This window comes from Orcinus orca, chromosome 11, assembly GCF_937001465.1.
Source record: "Orcinus orca chromosome 11, mOrcOrc1.1, whole genome shotgun sequence".
Lineage (NCBI taxonomy): Eukaryota > Metazoa > Chordata > Mammalia > Artiodactyla > Delphinidae > Orcinus > Orcinus orca.
This window is the reverse complement of record NC_064569.1, coordinates 17644405-17662635: the sequence shown is the minus strand read 5'-3', so window position 1 is coordinate 17662635 and position 18231 is coordinate 17644405. Positions and strand designations below refer to the sequence as shown.

At 40.8% G+C, this 18231-nt stretch overlaps 1 protein-coding gene across 1 annotated transcript; it reads left to right on the top strand.

Moving 5' to 3' along the window:
• Window positions 1-348: 348 nt before the first annotated feature.
• Window positions 349-3308, top strand: LOC101285941 (nucleolar and coiled-body phosphoprotein 1-like). The gene is given in 5 exon segments (XM_033430319.2): window positions 349-489; window positions 564-669; window positions 672-1518; window positions 1521-1674; window positions 1676-3308. Coding segments are annotated over 5 exon segments (2103 nt in total). The 5' UTR covers window positions 349-352; the 3' UTR covers window positions 2535-3308.
• Window positions 3309-18231: the final 14923 nt, after the last annotated feature.

Sequence of the window (18231 nt, the reverse complement as noted above, 5' to 3'; positions counted from 1 at the left end):
CAAAGTCCACTGCCTCGATTTGGGATGAATTAGTTGTCTATTCAGGTGTTCTACAGATGCAGGGTACATCAAGTTGATTGTGGAGATTAATTTACATTATCAAATTTGCTTTAATAGAAATGAGAAAATATAGGTCTTTGGATGCTCTCAGTTATTTGGATTATGTCTTCATTTTGTGAAAGTTTCATAGTCTACCAGCATCTGTGCAAAGGATACCTGAGGGAGGTAGGGGCAGGCACGGAGGGAGAGAGCATGCTTGTGATAAGCAGCCTGGTTAGGGAGAGAGGGTATATTTCTAAGTAATTGACACAAAGGAAATTTTAATTAAAATAAATGTGACCGAACGGTAGTGATGCGTATTGCCGAGAGGATGGCGGACGCCGGCTCGCGCTGCGTGGTTCCCAGCAACCTGTATCCCCTCGTGCTCGGCTTTCTGTGCGATAACCAGCTCTCGGACGTGGCCAACAAGTTCGCCAAGGCAACAGGCGCTGATGGTTTCCAGTGATTTGGAATTATAAACCACGTTGCCGCAAACATCCTCCTGTGTAGATGTTTGTTTCATGGACCCAGCAGGATGCCAACGCCTCTTCCCTCTTGGACATCTATAGTTTCTGGCTCAAGTCCACCAAGGCCCCAAAGCGGAAGTTACAGGCAAATGGACCAGTGACTATAAGAAGGCTAAGAAGAAGACTTCATCCAGTGACAACAGTGAGGACAGCAGTGAGGAGGAAAAAGCCCAAGGGCCCCCCGCTAAGAAAGCTGCTGTACCTGCCAAGCAGGCCGGTCTGCTTCAGCACCCTGGAAAGGCTGCAGTCAAGGCATCAGAGAGCAGCAGCAGCAGTGAAGAATCCAGTGATGATGAGGAGGAGGACAAAAAAAAAAAGCCTGTCCAGAAGGGAGTTAAGCCCCAAGCCAAGACAGTCAAAGCTCCTCCTAAGAAGGCCAAGAGCTCTGATCCTGATTCTGACTTAAGCTCAGAGGATGAGGTGCCAAAGAACCAGAAGCCAAAGACAGCACCCGTGGCAGCTAAAGCTCAGGCTAAAGCCCTAGCCAAACCAGGTACACCAGCTCGTCCCGCACCTTAAGTAGTCAGTGGCAAAGCAGCTGGTAGTAACCGCAGCAGCAGCAGTGATGATGACTCAGAGGAGGGGAAGGCAGCAGCCGTATCTAAGAAGACTGTACCTAAAACGCAAGCTGTGGCCAAGGCCCCAGTGAAAGCAGCTGTCGCTCCTGCCCAAAAGAGTTCCAGCAGTGAGGACTCCTCCAGTGAGGAGGAGGAGGAGGAAGAGCAGAAGAAAAAACCAGGTCCCTATAGTTCAGTTCCCCCGCCCTCTGTTCCCCCACCCAAGAAGTCCCTGGAAATTCAGGCTCCCACGAAAGCTGCAGAGAAGCAGCAGCCTGTGGAGAGCAGTGAGGACAGCAGCGACGAGCCTGATTCAAGTTCTGAGGAAGAAAAGAGACCTCCAGCTAAGGCAGTCATCTCCAGAGCAACTACTAAACCAGCTCCAGCAAAGAAGGCACAGAGAGCTCTTCAGACAGCGCAGACTCCGACAGTTCTGAGGATGAAGCTCCTGCCAAGCCAGCCTGTACCACCCAGAATTCCTCGGGTAAGCCAGCTGCCGCTCCCAGGCAGTCTGCGGTTAAGCCAGCTACAACGCCCAAGCAGCCTGCAGCCACTGGCCAGAAAGGCTGATAGCACCTCCAGCGAGGAGGAGAGCAGTGCTAGTGAGGAGGAGAAGACGAAGAGGACTGTAGCCACCCCTAAGTCCAAGGTGATGGCCAAAGCAGGTCCGTCTTTGCCTGCCAGGCAGGCCTCTCAGGGTGGTGGGGACAGCAGCTCTGATTCAGACAGCTCCAGCAGCGAGGAAGACGAGCAAGAGGAGACGCCTAAACCCCCAGCCAAAAAGAAGCCACAGAAGGCAGGGGGAACTGTAGCCCCTTCCAAACCAGCCTCTGTGAAGAAAGCAAAGGCCGAGGGCAGCAGCACTTCTTCCTCTGAGGACTCCGGTGAGCAGGAGGAAGAGGAGAAGCCCAAGGCCAAGGGCACGACAAGACCACAAACCGCCAAGGCCAATGGCACCTCTGCACTGACTGCCCAGAATGGAAAAGCAGACAAGGACCGCAACGAGGAGGAGGGGGGCAAGAAAAAGGCAGCAGTGGCAGTTGCTAAGCCAGGTTCAGGAAAGAAGTGGAAGCAGAATGAGTCTGCTAAGGAGGCAGAGACTCCTCCAGCCAAGAAGATAAAGCCCCAGACCCCCAACACGTTTCCTAAAAGGAAGAAAGGAGAACGAAGGGGATCCTCCCCGTTCCGAAGGGTCAGGGAGGAGGAGATTGAGGTGGATGCTCGAGTGGCAGACAATTCCTTTGACGCCAAGCGGGGTGCAACCGGAGACTGGGGGGAGCGAGCCAATCAAGTTCTGAAGTTCACCAAAGGCAAATCCTTCCGGCACGAGAAAACCAAGAAGAAGCGGGGCAGTTACCGGGGAGGCCCCATCTCTGTCCAAGTCAATTCTGTTAAGTTTGACAGCGAGTGACCGTGGACCATCTGTAGCACAGCAGGAGTGATGGTCAGAGACCACTCACTTTCCCCAGTCGACCTGGGAACCCTCAGCTCTATCAGGGGAGGGTGTCGGTGAGGAGAGCAGTTTAGATTAGGTCTGAAGGCTTTGCGTCGTAACATCCTCTAAGGTCCTTTTCTATGTTTGTGGTTTTGTACAGATTTGTTTTTGAGTGTTGGGTAGCAAGGACAAGGTAAGGGGAGTGTTCTTTTTTAAGAAAAATTGTTTTAGTTGTCATTCTCCCTGTTTTGTGGAAGTTCTCATACTGAGAAATTTGTATATTTTACATTAGATCATTTCTTACTGATTTTTGTTGTGGTTTTCAGGGGTGGGTTCACAGATTAAAATCTCAGCTATCTTCCAAGATGTGGTAAAGGTCACATTATGAATTTTTATAATTGGAGAATTCTGTCTATGGGAGTGCTTGTGTCCACATTTCATCCTTCCTACCCTTCAGGGCCCTGGTGAGGGGCGGCTAAGAATGGTTAATGTATGTCTCTGTTAAGCATGAACTACGTACCTCATTCGTGGGGTCTAGGACTGAAGTTTTCAGCCAGCATGGACTTACCTACTTCGGGGGATAAAATTTGCTGTTTTGTTTCAGGCAAAATTCTGGTGGGGTGTGAATGCTGTGGGGTCAGTCTGAATATTTCGTTTGCTATAATTTTATTATTACATAATGTTTGCAATATGTGTTTTTTAATTTGAAAGCATAAACTTTTTTATTGTTCAAAGACAAAAATAAATAAATGTGACCAACTAAATCCCGCCAGGTAGTAGACAGCTGAGTTGGAAAATGACAGAGAAGCTTATTCAGTCCTGACAGAAATATTTAAAAGTCATCAGGTAAATATACAAATTAATAATGTTAGTATTACCTTTGATCCAAAAAGTAGTTCTAGCCAGTCCAATAAACATCTCATTTCATTCTTCTTTTGCTCGCATAGTAAAGGTCAACAATATCCTGTTTTGTGAGAGTGCAGCTTCTGATTTATAACTAAGATTATAAGGCTTCTGTAGCCAGGGGTGAAGTAACATTTCCACCCTGAGGGTCATAAAACCTAAGTAGGAATTCCTTGAGGCCACTGTAGAGTGCAAACAAAACTAAGGCCGAGGGGGATGAGGCTGCAGTGACAGGACTCGTCACAGTACTCTTTGTATGATGCCAATTAAACAAAAGGGCCCTGGGTCGCAGGAAGGACAGCTAATAAGTGCCCTGGCCAGGGCTGGTTTCATACCTAGACTATTGAGGACAGTCATCTGCTCGTTCAAGTAAGGCCCTGCTTTCAGTCAGAGCTGTTGGCTCTTAAAGTCTGACCCAGGCCTGGGTCTCTGCTATGAAATGAGAGATCTGAAATTCAAAGAAAGAGAACTTGGGCAGTGATATTTATTTTTGTAAAATGAGGAGATTGGGGCTTCCCTGGTGGCGCAGTTGTTGAGAGTCCGCCTGCCGATGCAGGGGACACGGGTTCGTGCCCCGGTCCGGGAAGATCCCACATGCCGCGGAGCGGCTGGGCCCGTGAGCCATGGCCACTGAGCCTGCGCGTCCGGAGCCTGTGCTCCGCAACGGGAGAGGCCACAACAGTGAGAGGCCCGCGTACCGCAAAAAAAAAAAAAAAAAAAAAAAATGAGATTGTACAAAAAGACCCCTGAGGGCCTATCCAGCTCAGCACCTTTCCCATGCCCTGAATTGCCTCCCTCAGGGACTCTCCTCCCCAGAAGTGAGAAGGATGAAGAATGTCGGTACCAAGTGCGGGTAGAGGGTGGAAGGAAGAGGACAGCGACGTGTTGTCATTTCCCCAGCCACATCCAGTGGTCCTGTCTTGACTCCTATTTCCGTCTGTGTTGCTTTTCCTGCCAGTACTTCAGGCTTTCCTATTTTTACAGGTGATGGAAGAAGGATCGGGAATCCCTTAGAATGGACTCCAGGTGCTGTACTAGACTGTGAAGATACTGGTGATTAAGCCAGAAGGCATTATTTCTTTAGCCCTTACAGCCAGAAGTGGAGGGTGATGACTAAAAAGTCCAGTGACAGAGTTCTGCAGGCTTGAATCACTGTGTGTGGGCTCAGGAATGGGGTCCTTAAAGGAGTCCCGTGGACTGCCATTGGCAGGCAGTGGTCCCCCACTCATGATGGACCCCTAATGTGTAGCTGTGCTGGTGGACCCGGAATGCCCACATGGCCAACCAGGTCTCACATTTTGCAAAACACAACCCCCTAGCCAAGTGGGTCAGGCATGAGGAGAGACTACGGGTGGACTTGCTGGCCCCTTGACAGATTCATCTTGCCCAGTCTGTGATGTGAGCTTCAAGACAGCCTGGTCTCTGGATCTGGAAAATGAGCCATAGTTTAATACCACCTGGAAGAGTCTTCATCTACACTTTTTCCCCCTTTGGCATTCTTTTCTCTGCCCCATCTTTTTATTTTTTATTTTGGTCATGAGGCACGTGGGATCTTAGTTCCCCGACCAGGGATCGAACCCGTGCCCCCTGCAGTGGAAATGTAGTCTTAATCACTGGACCTCCAGGGAAGTCCCTGTCTTTTTATTAAGACAGTTTCTCAAAGTGTATTTTGCAGAATTTGCATGAGAATCACCTCTAAGGTACTTGTTCAAGATTTCATTTGAGAACTATTGCTCAAAAACATGACATCAACTCTGGCTGCACAAGAGAATCACCTGGAAAAAAAACCTTTTTAAAATATCAATTCTCTGGGCCCCATACCCAGAGCTTCTCATTTGATTGGTCTGGGTTAGTTCTGATTCAGTAGTCAGGGATGCAACTGGAATACATATTTTAACAATTATACTTACCAATGATTTTTTTAAAATTTATTTTTATTTTATTTATTTTTGGCTGTGTTGGGTCTTTGTTGCTGCACATGGGCTTTCTCTAGGTGCAGCTAGTGGGGGCTACTCTTTGTTGTGGTGCGATTCTCATTGCAGTGGATTCTCTTTGTTGTGGAGCATGGGCTCTACGCGCGTGGGCTTCAGTGGTTGTTGTGCGTGGGCTCAGTAGTTGTGGCTCACAGGCTCTAGAGCGCAGGCTCAGTAGTTGTGCATGGGCTTAGTTGCTCCACGGCAGGTGGGATCTTCCCAGACCAGAGCTCGAACCCGTGTCCCCTGTGTTGGCAGGCAGATTCTTACCCACTGCGCCACCAGGGAAGCACTTTACCAATGATTATATTCAACTTTGATGAGGGTGGTTGAGGTACCATGACATTTTGAAAACACTGTCTAGGCCTTCACCAAGGGTATAATCTGCTACCCTTGGGAATGTTCTCTGTCTTGAATTCTGGTTCCACCAACTTGTGTCTGATCTTGGGTAGTTATTAACCTCTCTGTGCCTCAGTTTCTCCATCTGTAAAATGGAGGAAATAAAAGTACTTACTTTACAGAGGTTGTAAGGATTAAAAGAAGTTAAGACAGAGAGAGGTCATTTTTATTTTGGGAATCTCTCTCTCTCTCTCTATTTAGTTGGCTCTGGTTCTCTGATAAGGCAGTAATTCAACTGTTTCCATGTCCTCCTTCAGCCTTAGCCTTCCCATTCCACTTGCCCACTCACATGAGATACTCCAATCATGGTTAGAAGAAATTTTCTCTATATATGATTTGTTGAGAAGAAAAACAAAACATGCTGAAATTCTATTTTACAAAGAATTTCCTCTAGTGGATATTAATGTTCAATGTATGATGGTTGAACAATGAAAATATGTTATTAAATCTCTAATGAGATTAATAATCATGAGATTTAATAACATTAATTAATTAATAATTTATTAGTTACTTCCAATCAATTGATTAAAACTTTATTTTAAAAGCTAGAACTGTGATAATACCCAGTATATCTTTGAAAAGATAAAGAAAATTGATAAACCTTTAGCCAGACTCATCAAGAAAAAACGGGAGAGGGCTCAAATCAGTAAAATTAGAAATGAAAAAGAAGGTACAATGGACACCACAAAGGATCATAAGAGACTACTACAAGCAACTATGTGCCAATAAAATGGACAACCTAGAATATGTGGATAAATTCTTAGAAAGGTACAATCTCCTAAGACTAAACCAGGAAGAAATAGAAAATATGAACAGACCAATCCCAAGTACTGAAATTGAAACTGTGATTAAAAAACTCCCAACGAAAAGAAGTCCAGGACCAGATCACTTCAAAGGCAAATTATATCAAACATTTAGAGAAGAGTTAGCTCCCATCCTTCTGAAACTATTCCAAAGAATTTCATATAAAGGAATACTCCCAAACTCATTCTGAGGCCACCATCATCCTGATACCAAAACTCGACAAAGATATCACAGAAATTACAGGCCAATATCACTGATGAACATAGACGCAAAAATCCTCAACAAAATACTAGCACTCTGAATCCAACAATACATGAAAAGGGGGGCTTCCTTGGTGGCACAGTGGTTAAGAATCCACCTGCCAATGCAGGGGACACAGGTTCAATCCCTGGTCTGGAAAGATTCCACATGCTACGGAGCAACTAAGCCCATTTGCCACAGCTACTGAGCCTGTGTGCCACAACTACTGAAACCCGTGCACTCTAGGGCCCATGTGGCACAACTGCTGAGCCTATGTGCTGCAACAACTACTGAAGCCTGCACGCCTAGAGCCCATGCTCCACAACAAGAGAAGCCACCGCAGTGAGAAGCCCATGCACTGCAACGAAGAGTAGATCTCACTCGCCACAACTAGAGAAAGCCCATGCACAGCAACAAAGATCCAACACAGCCAAAAATAAAAATTAAAAAAAAAACATGAAAAAGATCATACACCATGATCAAGTGAGATTTATCACAGGGATGCAAGGATTTATCAATATCCACAAATCAATCAGTGTGATACACCACATTAACAACTTGAAGAATGAATAACCATATGATCATCCCAATAGATGCAGAAAAAGCTTTTGACAAAATTCAACATTCATTTGAAAAAATGAAAAACTCTCCAGAAAGTGGGCATAGAGGGAACCTACCTCAACCATAATAAGACCATATATGACAAACCTACAGCTAACATCACACTCAACTGTGAAAAGCTGAAAGCATTTCCTCTAAGATCAGGAATAAGACAGGATGTCTACTCTTGCCAGTTTTATTCAACACAGTTTTGGAAGTCCTAGCCACAGCAATCAGAGAAGAAAAATAAATAAAAGGAATCCAAATTGGAAAAAAAGAAGTAAAACTGTCACTGTTTGCAGATGACATGATACTATACATAGAAAATCCTAAAGATGCTAACAGAAAACTACTAGAGCTCATCAATGAATTTGGTAAAGTTGTAGGTTACATAATTAATACAGGTAAATCTCTTGCATTTCTATACGCTAAAAATGAAACATCAGAAAGAGAAATTAAGGAAACAATTCCATTATCATTGCTTTGAAAAGAATAAAATACCTAGGAATAAACCTACCCAGACAGCAAAAGAGCTGTACATGGAATACTATAAGAGGCTGATGAAAGAAATCAAAATTGACACAGATGGAAAGATATACCATGTTCTTGGATAGGAAGAATCAATATTGTCAAAATGACTATACTACCCAAGGCAATCTATAGATTCAATGCAATCCCTGTCAAATTACCAATGGCATTTTTCATGGGACTAGAACAAAAAAATCTCAAAATTTGCATGGAAACACAAAAGACCCCAAATAGCCCAAGCAAATTTGAGAAAGAAAAATGGAGCTGGAGGAATCAGGCTCCCTGTCTTCAGACTATGCTACAAAGCTACAGTCATCAAATCAGTATGGTACTAGCACAATAACAGAAATATAGATCAATGAAACAGGATAGAAAGCCCAGAAATAAACCCATGCACCTATGGTCAATTAATCTATGACAAAAGAGGCAAGACTATACAATGGAGGACACTCTCTTCAATAAATAGTGCTGGGAAAACTGGACAGTTACATGTAAAAAAATAAAATTAGAACATTCTTTAACACTATACACAAAAATAAACTCAAAATAGATTAAAGACCTAAATGTAAGACTGGATACTATAAAACTCTTAGAGGAAAACATAGAACACTCTTTGACATAAATCACAGCAATATCTTTTTTGAGCTGTCTCTTAGAGTAATGGAAATGAAAACAAAAATAAACAAATGGGACCTAATTAAACTCAACAGCTTTTGCACAGCAAACGAAACCATAGACAAAACGTAAAGACAACCCACAGATTGGGAGAAAATATTTACAAATGAAGAAACCAACAAGGCATTAGTCTCCAAAATTTACAAAGAGCTCATGTGTCTCAATATCAGAAAAACAAACAACCCAATCAAAAAATGGGCAGAAGACTTAAATAGACATTTCACCAAAGAAGGCATACAGATGGCCAACAAACACATGAAAAGATGCTCAACATCGCTAATTATTAGAGAACTACAAATCAAAACTACAATGAGATATCACCTCACACCAGTCAGAATGACCATCATCAAAAAATCTACAAACAATGCTGAAGAGGGTGTGGAGAAAAGGGAACCCTCTTGCACTGTTGGTAGGAATGTAAATTGTTATAGCCACTATGGAGAACAGTATGGAGGTTCCTTAAAAAACTAAAAATAGGGCATATATCCAGAGAAAAACATGGTTTGAAAGGATATATGTGTCCCAATGTTCATTGCAGCGCTGTTTACAATAGCCAAGACATGGAAGCAACCTAAATGTCCATCAACAGATGAATGGATAAAGAAGATGTGGTACATATATACACAATGGAATATTACTCAGCCATTAAAAAGAATGAAATAATGCCATTTACAGCAACATGGATGGACCTGGAGATTATCATACTAAATGAAGTATGTCAGACAGAGAAAGACAAATATCATATGATATCACTTATATGCAGAATCCAAAAAAAAATGATACAAATGAACTTATTTACAAAAGAGAAACTGATTCACAGACTTAGAGAACGAACTTATGGTTACTGGGGGGGAAGGGGGAGGGAGAGAGTGGGAGGTTGGGATTGACATATGCACACTATTATATTTAAAACATAACCAACAAGGACCTGCTGTATAGCACAGGGAACTCTGCTTAGTATTCTGTAATAACCTAAATAAGAAAAGAATTTGAAAAAGAATAGATACATGTATATGTATAACTGAATCACTTTGCTGTACATTTGCAACTAACACAACGTTGTTAATCAACTATGCTCCAATAAAAAAAAACAAAAAAAAACAAAAAAAAAGAAACGCTAGAACTGTGGTGACACCCAGTGGCCAAAATGTTAACCACTGAGATTTTTTAAATACATGTATTTTCCTTGGCATACAGATACTTAATATTGCATCTATTTTATCTTTATATTTTGAGACCAATTTAATAATAAAGCATGAAACAGTCCTTCACTAAGAATATCAGCAGTGATATCACTTATATGTGTAATCTAAAAAAATAGTACAAATGAACTTATTTACAAAACAGAAATAGAGTCACAGATGTAGAAAATAATCTTATGGTTACCAGGGGGGCAGGGGGTGGGGCGGCATTGACATATACACACTACTATATATAAAACAGATAACTAATAGGGACCTATGGTATAGCACAGGGAACTCTACTCAATACTCTGTAATGACCTATTTGGAAAAAGAATCTAAAAAAGAGTGGATATATGTATATGTATAACTGATTCACTTTACAGTACACCTGAAACTAACACAACATTGTAAATCAACTCTACTCCAATAAGAATTTTTAAAAAATAAAATTTTACCCAGTATAAAAAAAGAATATTGTCAATGAAATGTGGACAAACCAACATTCTTTAGTATATTTTTAGTACTAAAAGTTTTCCAGCCAGTTCAGGCAGACAAGAGCACAAGGTCATCAAAGGTGACATTCATAATAAAAACTTTTCCACTTGGAGAAAACAATTTGTATCAGTATGTAGAAAACAAACGAAAGACCAGACACAGGAGAATTGTAACAGAGACTATTAAGACTTCTCATATGGCCCTTTAAATGATGAGGAAATAATTAACAATTCAGGTAAAAGTGATTCCCCTATCTATTTCCCCTCCCAAGCTGGTATAGGATCTATCCTTCGGTATATTCATTCTTTTGCTCATTCAGGAAATATTTCCCAATGTCCTATTTGAGAAGCAGACTCTGAGAGGGAGATTAATGTCCAGGAGGTTTATAGGAAAGTGATCTTGGGAGGATTGGGCAGAGGGAGAAGATGGGCTGCTATGCAGTCTCAACAACGGCTTCAGCTGACCCCAGAGGGAGCTCTGAAGCTAGCATGACCCCTTAGTGTTGCCTCTTATTGGGGAAAGTGGGGAGAACTTTTATCCTCTGGGTCCATCCAGTCATTGGATGTTGGCTACCCCCAGGAAGGGGTGACTTTTCGGTGAAGTAGCTCTCTTTTAGCTGAAGCAGCGCTGAAGAGGGCTGACAGCTGAGGCTCATCTACTTGACAATACTCGCAGCAGTTGGAAGAGTAAGTCCTCCAGTATCAAGGATGATCGGCCTAGCCCATCTCAACATCCTCTGAATCACCACACTGAAGCCACACGATGCCAATAGAACAGACCGGTCTTCTGACCTTTTAGAACTTAAACAAATGAACACCCATATAAATACTCCAGGCTATGAAGGAAGATTGAACTTTAAGAGAATAATGGGCACGGGTCGGGTAAGGAGAGGAAGGCTAATTTTGTCTCAGCTGATTTCTGCATCAGAGTAGAAGGGCAGGAAGGATACAAAGAACTATAACACTTGCCTTGGACTGAGAAGTGTTTACCTTATTCTGTGGGCAGTTTGGAGTCACTGTAAGTTTTTACAAAGAGAGGAGCAAGCACTAAGTAGACAATCTAGCTGGTAGTAAATTTTCTGTCATCTTTAAGGCCACTTCGAATTGCACCTTCACCTGAAAAACGTTTCCTGCTTCAAGATTTTTGAGGGCCTCTCTCTACCCTTGGTCTTAGAATAAAATAAAAATTCCTTAGTGTAACTCACAAGACCCTGTATGATTTGGCTTTGTTTGTTTACCGCTCCAGACTCATCTCTCATCCCATTCCTCTATACTTGTTGGCCAGCCTAGGCTAATTTTGCCTCTGCTGATTTCTGCATCAGAGCAGACATCAGTAGAACTGGTGTCTTATTTATCTTTTTATCTTCAGGGACTATGATAATACCTTTAACATGCTAATGCTTTATTGCTGAATTGAAGAAAAGTAAGTAGTCCTCACAGATTATTTTGTTGATAGCTGCTCTCCCTCAAAGAACCACAGAATCTAATCCAGAGTATTTCCTTTTCAAGTTTATTTTTGTAATAAGAAATTTAAAAGACTTCTGCACTGTAATTCTGTGGCCAGTCATCCCCAGTGCCCTAAACACCTATATTTACCATAAATTTGGCATATATTTCTCCTATGTGAAATATTTCTTCTCAGTTAAACATCAGTATAGTTGCAACTATAGAATGAGAAGGGATCGTAGAGGTAGTCTATTATATAAGCCCCTCAGTTCATAGTCAAATAAACTAACTTGAGGGTGTTAAATGATTTGAAAAATGCCACCTAGCTAATTAGTGACAAAGTTGAAGCTAGAATCTAGAAGTAGTAATTGCTAAATCAATTCATCACTCATCATCATCATCACCATCAATGCTTAGAGGCCCTACATGAACCAGGTACTCCTCTAAAGATGCTACTTATATATTATCTCATTTTACCTTCACAATCCTCTGAGGTGATGCTATAATATTATTAGCTTCAATTAGAGTAAGGAAGGTAGGGCACAGAGAAGTTGACTAACTTGCCCAAAGTGCATAATGCATAATAATTCCAATAAAAGCCCTCAAACATATCTCTTTTCCCAGCTTCTTTAATTCCCAAAGCTGAACATATCAACATAGATAGTGGATTAAAAATAAAACTCCTTCCATTAGGAAATAGACTCTATCTCCTGACTTCTTGATCTGGGCTGGATAGTCAGCAACTTGCCTCACTTTGACCAGTAGAAATGAAGTGACATTGGGTGACTTCTAAGGAAGCACTCAAGAGGTGTTACAGCTTCCAATCTCACCTTCTAGCTGCTCTGAGATTGCCATGTTAGGAAGCCTAGGCTGCTCTCCTTAAAGTTGAAAGATTACAAGAAGAGAGAGACCCAGACAACAACCAGCATGTGAGTAAAATTCAGATCATTCAGTCATTCTAGCCACTAGGTGACTGTGACCACAAGAGTAACCCCAGGTGAGACCAGAAGGACAACCCTACTGCGTTCTATTCAAGTTGCTGACCCAAAGAACTGTGAAAAATTAAATGGTGGTGGTTTTAAGCAAACATATTTTGAAGTAGTTCATTATATAGCAATAGATAACTTGTACAGTGTATGATATTATCATTTGTTGTAGTGTTAGCATGGTGTTTCTTTTTCCATCTCATTACTTTTAATTTTTTCTGAGTCATTATATTTAAAATAGGTTTGTGGTAGACAGCATAAAGTTGGGTCTAGTTTTTTAATCCGATCTGAAGATCTCTGTCTTTTAACTAGTGTGTTTAGACGATTCACATTTAAAGTGATTATTGACATAGTTGGATTAAAATTTACCATCTTTGTAACTGTTTTCTATTCTATTTTCTATTACATTTGTTCATTTTTCTCCCACCCCTCTTTTTTTGACTTCCATGTGTTTAATTGAGAATTTTGTGTTATTCCATTTTACTTCCTCTCGACATTTAAAAAAAACATTTTCAGTTGTTGCCCTAGGGTTTACAATATACATTTAAAAATATTCTAAGTCCACCTTCAAATAACACTATACTGTGCCACTTCATGAGTGTATTCCCAAGTCATCCTTCCCATCCCTTGAGACACTGCTGTCAATCATTTCATTTATCCATATGCTATGATCACCCTGGATAGATCAACCAGACAGAAAATCAATAAGAAAACAGTAGACCTGAATTAACACTGTAAACCAAATGCACCTAACAAAATATATAGAATATTCCACCCAATACCACCAAAATAAACATTCTTCTCAAGCACACATGGAACATTCTCCAGGAGCGATCATATATTGGGTCATAAAGCAAGCCTTAACAAATTTAAGAATATTGAAATTATGTCAAGCATTTGTTCTGTCCACAATGGTATAAAACTAGAAGTCAATAACAGGAGGAAATTTGGAAAACTCACAAATATGTGGAAATTAACACACTCCTCATCAACCAGTTGGTGAAAAAAGAAGTCAAAAGGGAAATAAAAGAATATGTCAAGACAAATGAAGATGGAAATACAAGATATCAAAACTTATGGAATGCAGCAAAAACAGTTCTGAGAGGGAAGTTTATAGTGATAAACACATACATTAAAAGAAAGATCTCAAATAAACCACCTAATTTCAAGGAATTAGAAAAAGAAAAAACTAAGCCTTAAGTTAACAGAAAGAAGGAAATAATAAAGATTAGAAATAAATGAAATAGAAACTAGAAAGACAATAGAAAAAAAATCAATGAAACTTTAAGAGTTGGTTTTTTTAAAACATAAACAAAACTGACAAACTTTTAGCTAACCAAAAAGAAGAAAGAGAGGACTCAAATAAAATTATAAATGGAAGAGGAGACATTACAACTGACACTACAAAAATACAAAGGATTATAAAGGTTACTGTGAAAAATTATATTCCAACAAATTGGATAACCTAGAAGAAGTGGATAAATTCCTAGAAACATATGTCTTACCAAGACTGGACTCTCAGGCAGCAGCTGGTAAAGAATGTAGTTAAGGTGCTTCCAGGGAAAAAGTGTGAGATGGGTGTTTTTGTCTGCTTCCTCTGCACTGAGCCCTGGTGGGATAGCTTTGTCAAGTGCTCATATGCGCATTAACTATTGCTGCTTCTTTTGCGATAGTCTTTTGGGTCTTATGTATGCAAGCCTCACTGGCTCTCAGAGTTAGGTGTTTTGGGGTCCCATCTATTGTGTGGGCGTCTTAAAAGTTTGGGTGCTAAATGTAATGTCCAAACTCTTCACTCTTCTGGGAGAAACTGGTAGTTGGAGTTCCCTCCTGATCGTCCCCTACTGTGCTGGGAGTAGGGTTTATAGCAAGAGTGTGTCTCAGCCTTTTTTACCAGTTTCAATGTGTGTATTTTCTCATTTGTCTGATGTTTAGGAATCACTCAGCTAATTTCTGGATTTCTTTTAAAGGAAATTGCTCTATATGTAGCTGTACATTTGTTGTGTTGGTGTGAGGAGTTCAGGAGTCTCCTGTGTCACTACCTTGGTTGACCACATATCTATGTGATCGACTTATTAAGTGTTAACTTGACAAGTTCATAACACATGGAAACAACCTAAGTGTCCATCAATGGTGAATGAAGAAAACGTGGTATATAGATATATACAGTGGAATATTATTCAGCCATAAAAAGGAGGAAATTCTGCTATTTGCCCAACACTAATGAAACTTAAGGGCACTTATGCTAAGTGAAATAAGCCAGAGAGAGAAAGACAAATGCCATGTGATTTCACTTATATGTAGAATCTAAAAAAAAGCAACCAAAAAACCAAACGAATTAATAGAGAGTGTACTGGTGGTTGCCAGGGGCTGGGGAATAAGGGAAACAGATGATGTTGGTCAAAGGGTCCAAAGTTCCAGTTATAAGATATGTAAGTTTCTGGGAATTAATGTCCAGCATGGTGACTGTAGTTAACAATACTGTGTTGTACACTTGAAAGCTGCTAAGAGAGTAGATCTTAAATGTTCTCACCACACACACACACACACACACACACACACGGAATGGTAGCTGTGTGAGGTAATGGATGTGCTAACATTATTGCGATAATCATTTGCAGTGCATACATATTTCAAATCATCACGTTGTACACCTTAAACTTACAAAATGTTATATGTCAAGTATAGCTCAATGAAACTGGAAAAAAACAAAATGTAATAAACATGTAATTCAGATGTATAGAGAAAAACAAAATAAAATCGGCTAATATTTAAGTTCGCCCATTCTTTCCTCAGCTGTTCCAAGTCTACTCACCCACTCTCAAAGGCATTCTTCATTTCTGTTCCTGTGTCTGATTTCTAGCATTTACTTCTGATTCTTTCTTATAGTGTCCATCTCTCTACTGACATTACCTTTCTGGTCTTTCATGTTGGGTACTTTTCTCATTACATCCTTTTATATATTAATCATAGCTATTTAAATTGCCTATTTGATAATACTAATAAGTGTGTCATATCTGAGTCTGGATCTGATGATTGCTTTTTCTCTTCAGACTCTGCTTTTTCTTGCTTTTGTATGCTTTATAATTTTGTTGTTGAAAGCCATGTATGTTATTGGGTAATGGGTACCAAGACACAAAGTCTCTAGTATGAAGATTTATGTTAATCTTTCTAGGAGTTGGGCTGTATTTACTCTTTCCTGTAGCTATAGGGACCGGAGACTTCAGATTCCTCCATGTCCTTGGTTTTGATTTTGGGACTTCCTTTTTTTATTTCTCCTCAGAGAAAGTCTGTGTCTTGTAGTCTTTTAAGCTGTAATCCACTGTTATCATACTAGCAACATATTGGTGTAGCATAGGGTGTAGAAGACGGGCAGCATTCTAAAATCTTCTAAGACTTGGTCTCTTAGTGGGCTTGTCTTGGGAATATGCCTTCACAGGTTTCTGTCTCTCCTACAACGTAGAGCTTTCTTCCTCCTGCTGCTACTGTTTTTCCTGCCTGCAGCATTCTCTATTTCCTTGATGTCATCTCCCCTGTTGAATAAGAGGGAATTTCCCCACCTTAGGTGAGACAGAGAGGTTGGAGTGGAGCAGAGTTCCCTTCTCCCTGTTGGGGTAAGTCTTCTGTATTGCCCTCTGGGGAGATGTCCTTCCTACTGGAGTAGTCCTTTCTTAGGGAGATAGGGTTTCTCCTATCAGGACCATAAGGGGATTTTTCTTGAATCCTCAGACCCGTTTTGTGATAACCTGCTGGCATTTCTGGAGGGAAAGTGTGTCCCACTCCCACCTCCCATGACTGCAGTTTCTAGGAGTTTCTCACTCTCACATTAGTTCCACACAACTTCTGGCAATTTGCAAAATTACTAAATGTTCCCGTCAGTTTATGGCATCCAGCAGGTTTTGCTCTAGGCAAACCAATATCAGGTGCTCTATCTCTGGATGTGATTGTCATTGATTTTGGCCAGTTTGTCTTGTTGAACAAACTGGAAGGGGAAGGGGTTGGCAACTTCAAAGTTCTTTACATGTCAGAGCTGAAGATATATTTTCTTGGCTAAGTTTCCCTACTATTGGGCACACAGGAACTAAGAGTCACAATGTGGTCTGAACTGTCTCTTTGTATTTGGCTTTGGGTGAGGGGAATGAAACAAGGACTCCAGTATAATCTCTACTTATACATGGTATTTACAGGAGGTATTTTGTCAGGACGTTTTTTTAGGAATGAGTGACTCATGTGGTGATTAAATATAAGACTTGAGAATAGGCTAATAGAGGCATGGTTGGAGAATTACACAGAATAGCTTGATTGGGGTGGAGAACCGCACAAGAATCAGTAGGAACCGAAGCTGGAAATATTGTGTCCAGAGTACATTCAGACTGGGAAATGTTTGATTACATTCTGTGGTCAGCATGGAGTCACTACAGATTTTGTGAATGGTAACAGCAAATACATAATTAATCTAGCAATAGTATTAGATAAACTGAAGGGACACTGGGCTAGTAGTATCAAGGTCAAGATTTAGTGTCTGACTAGAAATGAAAAGGAGAAACTGAGGAAGGTTGTGATGTCCCAATGATAAAATCAGACATTTGAGAGATGAGGTACAGGAGTCTGGCCTATAATACAAAGAACTTGAAACGCAACCAGATCTCACAACAGAGATTAGGTTTTGGAGTCATTAGATTTTGGAGTCATCTGCATGGAGGTTATAGCCGAAATACTGAATAGAGATGTGGTCTTCGGGAAGAACAAGAGCTGCGTTTAGAACCTTGGGGAATGTGTAAATTTAAGGGGATGGGAGAACATAGAGTTAGCAGTGGAAAAGCAAGAAAGATGGGAGTAAAACCAGGACAAGATGTAAAGGAAATTAAGGTAGAAGATGGTCCTTTTTTTTTTTCCAACTTATGTCTGGCCTATAGGGGCAGACTCTGAACTGTACAGATCCACCCAGCCTTGACTGGAAAACAGCTTCCTATATAGCGCCGCGTGAATGGCTTGCTTCTTGCTAGAGTTTTACATGAACTCTTTTTATAGTGGAAATAGATGAAAATGTTCCACAAGAAATGGTTAGTGTTTTTATTAGGTAAGCATCCGCAATTATGAGCTAATGTCCCATTCTTGGAATCTAACCAGGTAGGAGAGAGATTTGTGCTGGCTGTAAAATTGTGATAATAGCCAAATTTAGTACACAAAATTACCATGATCTCCGAGGTAATTGCAAACGATTTACTACAAACCAATATACAACCTTCACAATACATGAATTTCTTCAGACATCTGTATTTGTATTTATGTGCTGTATGTATCCATATATGAAGTACAATTGGATGCTCTACAGCTGGTATTTAGTGGCTTGTTTCTCACGCTGACTGCATGGTCAGTGTTTAAAGGAAATAAGGCAATGTTTGGTAAATCTCTTCTATAGCAACAAGACAGTTTTCATCAAG